Below are 1,202 nucleotides of genomic sequence, written 5' to 3'. Positions count from 1 at the left end.
GTTACTATCAAATTATTTCTGTTCTTTGCTGCTTCTACTGCAATCCTGGAATTATTGGCCTTGTTTGCACAGAGGGTAAATGAACCCTGCTTTGCAAGCTCTGGGGAAGCCTCACTGTAGTCTACAATCCCTGCAAACAAATTCCCTCTGAAGAGGGAGTAGAGTGGAGAGAACATGCTGGTGTGGGAATTTCCAGATTTGGACGCCAGTCTGAGTAATTGCCACTTTGGCCTCCTCCATATCCAAACAGCCTTTGTAACACTGTTGAGAGGGTGGTTCATAAAGCACATAAATGTAATCATACTGCCATTATTTACTACCATCGTTTATGTTGATGGTAACGACACTGGCAGTTGAGCGATGAAGTGTGTGGGGAGGTTGGGGGAGGGGGCGGAGGGATGCAGGATGGCAGGAGAAAGAGGAACTACATCTCCCAGAACTCCACGGACAAGCTTACACCGCGACGACGATGCTCCTCCCCTCCCACCGGCGCCCCGCCCATCAGATGACGTCACAGAGGTGACATCACGGCGCCTAGAGCGAGGCTAGGGTAGAGAGGCCGACGAGCTGGAGTCGTCGGCTTGTGGAGGAAGCAGCTGGGAGCTGGCGAGAGCGTGAGCGGGCGGGCAGGCGAACGAAAGAGCGCAGGCGGGAGGGAGCGGCGCACGGCGCGGAGCAGCGGCAGCCCGGGCCGCGGCGGAGCCTCCGTCGGAGGACAGCCGGAGCGGGCGCCTCGGTCCCCGCCCCCACTCGGCGGGGCAGTGCCCGGTGTTCCCCCGTGCGGGGGGCGGCGGCGGCGGCTGAGCGGACCCCACGGGACCGCGCGGGTGTTGCCACCTCGGCCGAGGAGCCGGCGAGGCCGCGGGGCCCTGCGAGCTGGGCCCGGGGCCCGTGACAGACGGGCCAAGGAGGGGAGAGAGGCGGCGGCGGCGCAGGCGACGGGGAGGCAGCGGCAGCGGCGACACCATGTCATCCCCCAGTCCCGGCAAGAGGCGGATGGACACGGACGTAGTCAAGCTGTATCCTTTATGGAGGGGAATTCGGACTGCGTGTGGGGCGGGTGGGGGTGCCCAGTCGAGGGCTCCGGGGCACTCCAGGCCACTGGCCGCGCCTCCCCTCCCTCCCCCGGTGCCTACGGCGGCCCCTTGGCACCTCCCCGGAGCCGAGGGCTTTCTCAGTCCCCCTTTATCTGCAGCCCCCCG

General features: G+C 63.8%; 1 protein-coding gene across 2 annotated transcripts in view; it reads left to right on the top strand.

Annotated features, from left to right (window-relative positions):
* The first annotated feature begins 513 nt into the window (after positions 1–513).
* Positions 514–1,202, top strand: part of Ube2h (ubiquitin conjugating enzyme E2 H) — a 92,218-nt gene continuing 91,529 nt past the window's right edge. For both annotated transcript variants that reach the window (XM_031381413.1, XM_031381412.1), the window contains exon 1: positions 514–1,019. In XM_031381413.1, the coding sequence (XP_031237273.1) occupies positions 967–1,019 (53 nt within the window). In that variant the 5' untranslated portion in view covers positions 514–966. The remainder of the gene's footprint in view (positions 1,020–1,202) is intronic.

The sequence above is a fragment of the Mastomys coucha genome, unplaced genomic scaffold (assembly GCF_008632895.1).
Source record: "Mastomys coucha isolate ucsf_1 unplaced genomic scaffold, UCSF_Mcou_1 pScaffold20, whole genome shotgun sequence".
Classification (NCBI taxonomy): Eukaryota; Metazoa; Chordata; class Mammalia; order Rodentia; family Muridae; genus Mastomys; species Mastomys coucha.
Note: the sequence above shows the minus strand (reverse complement) of the source record. Positions and strands in the feature narration are given on the sequence as shown.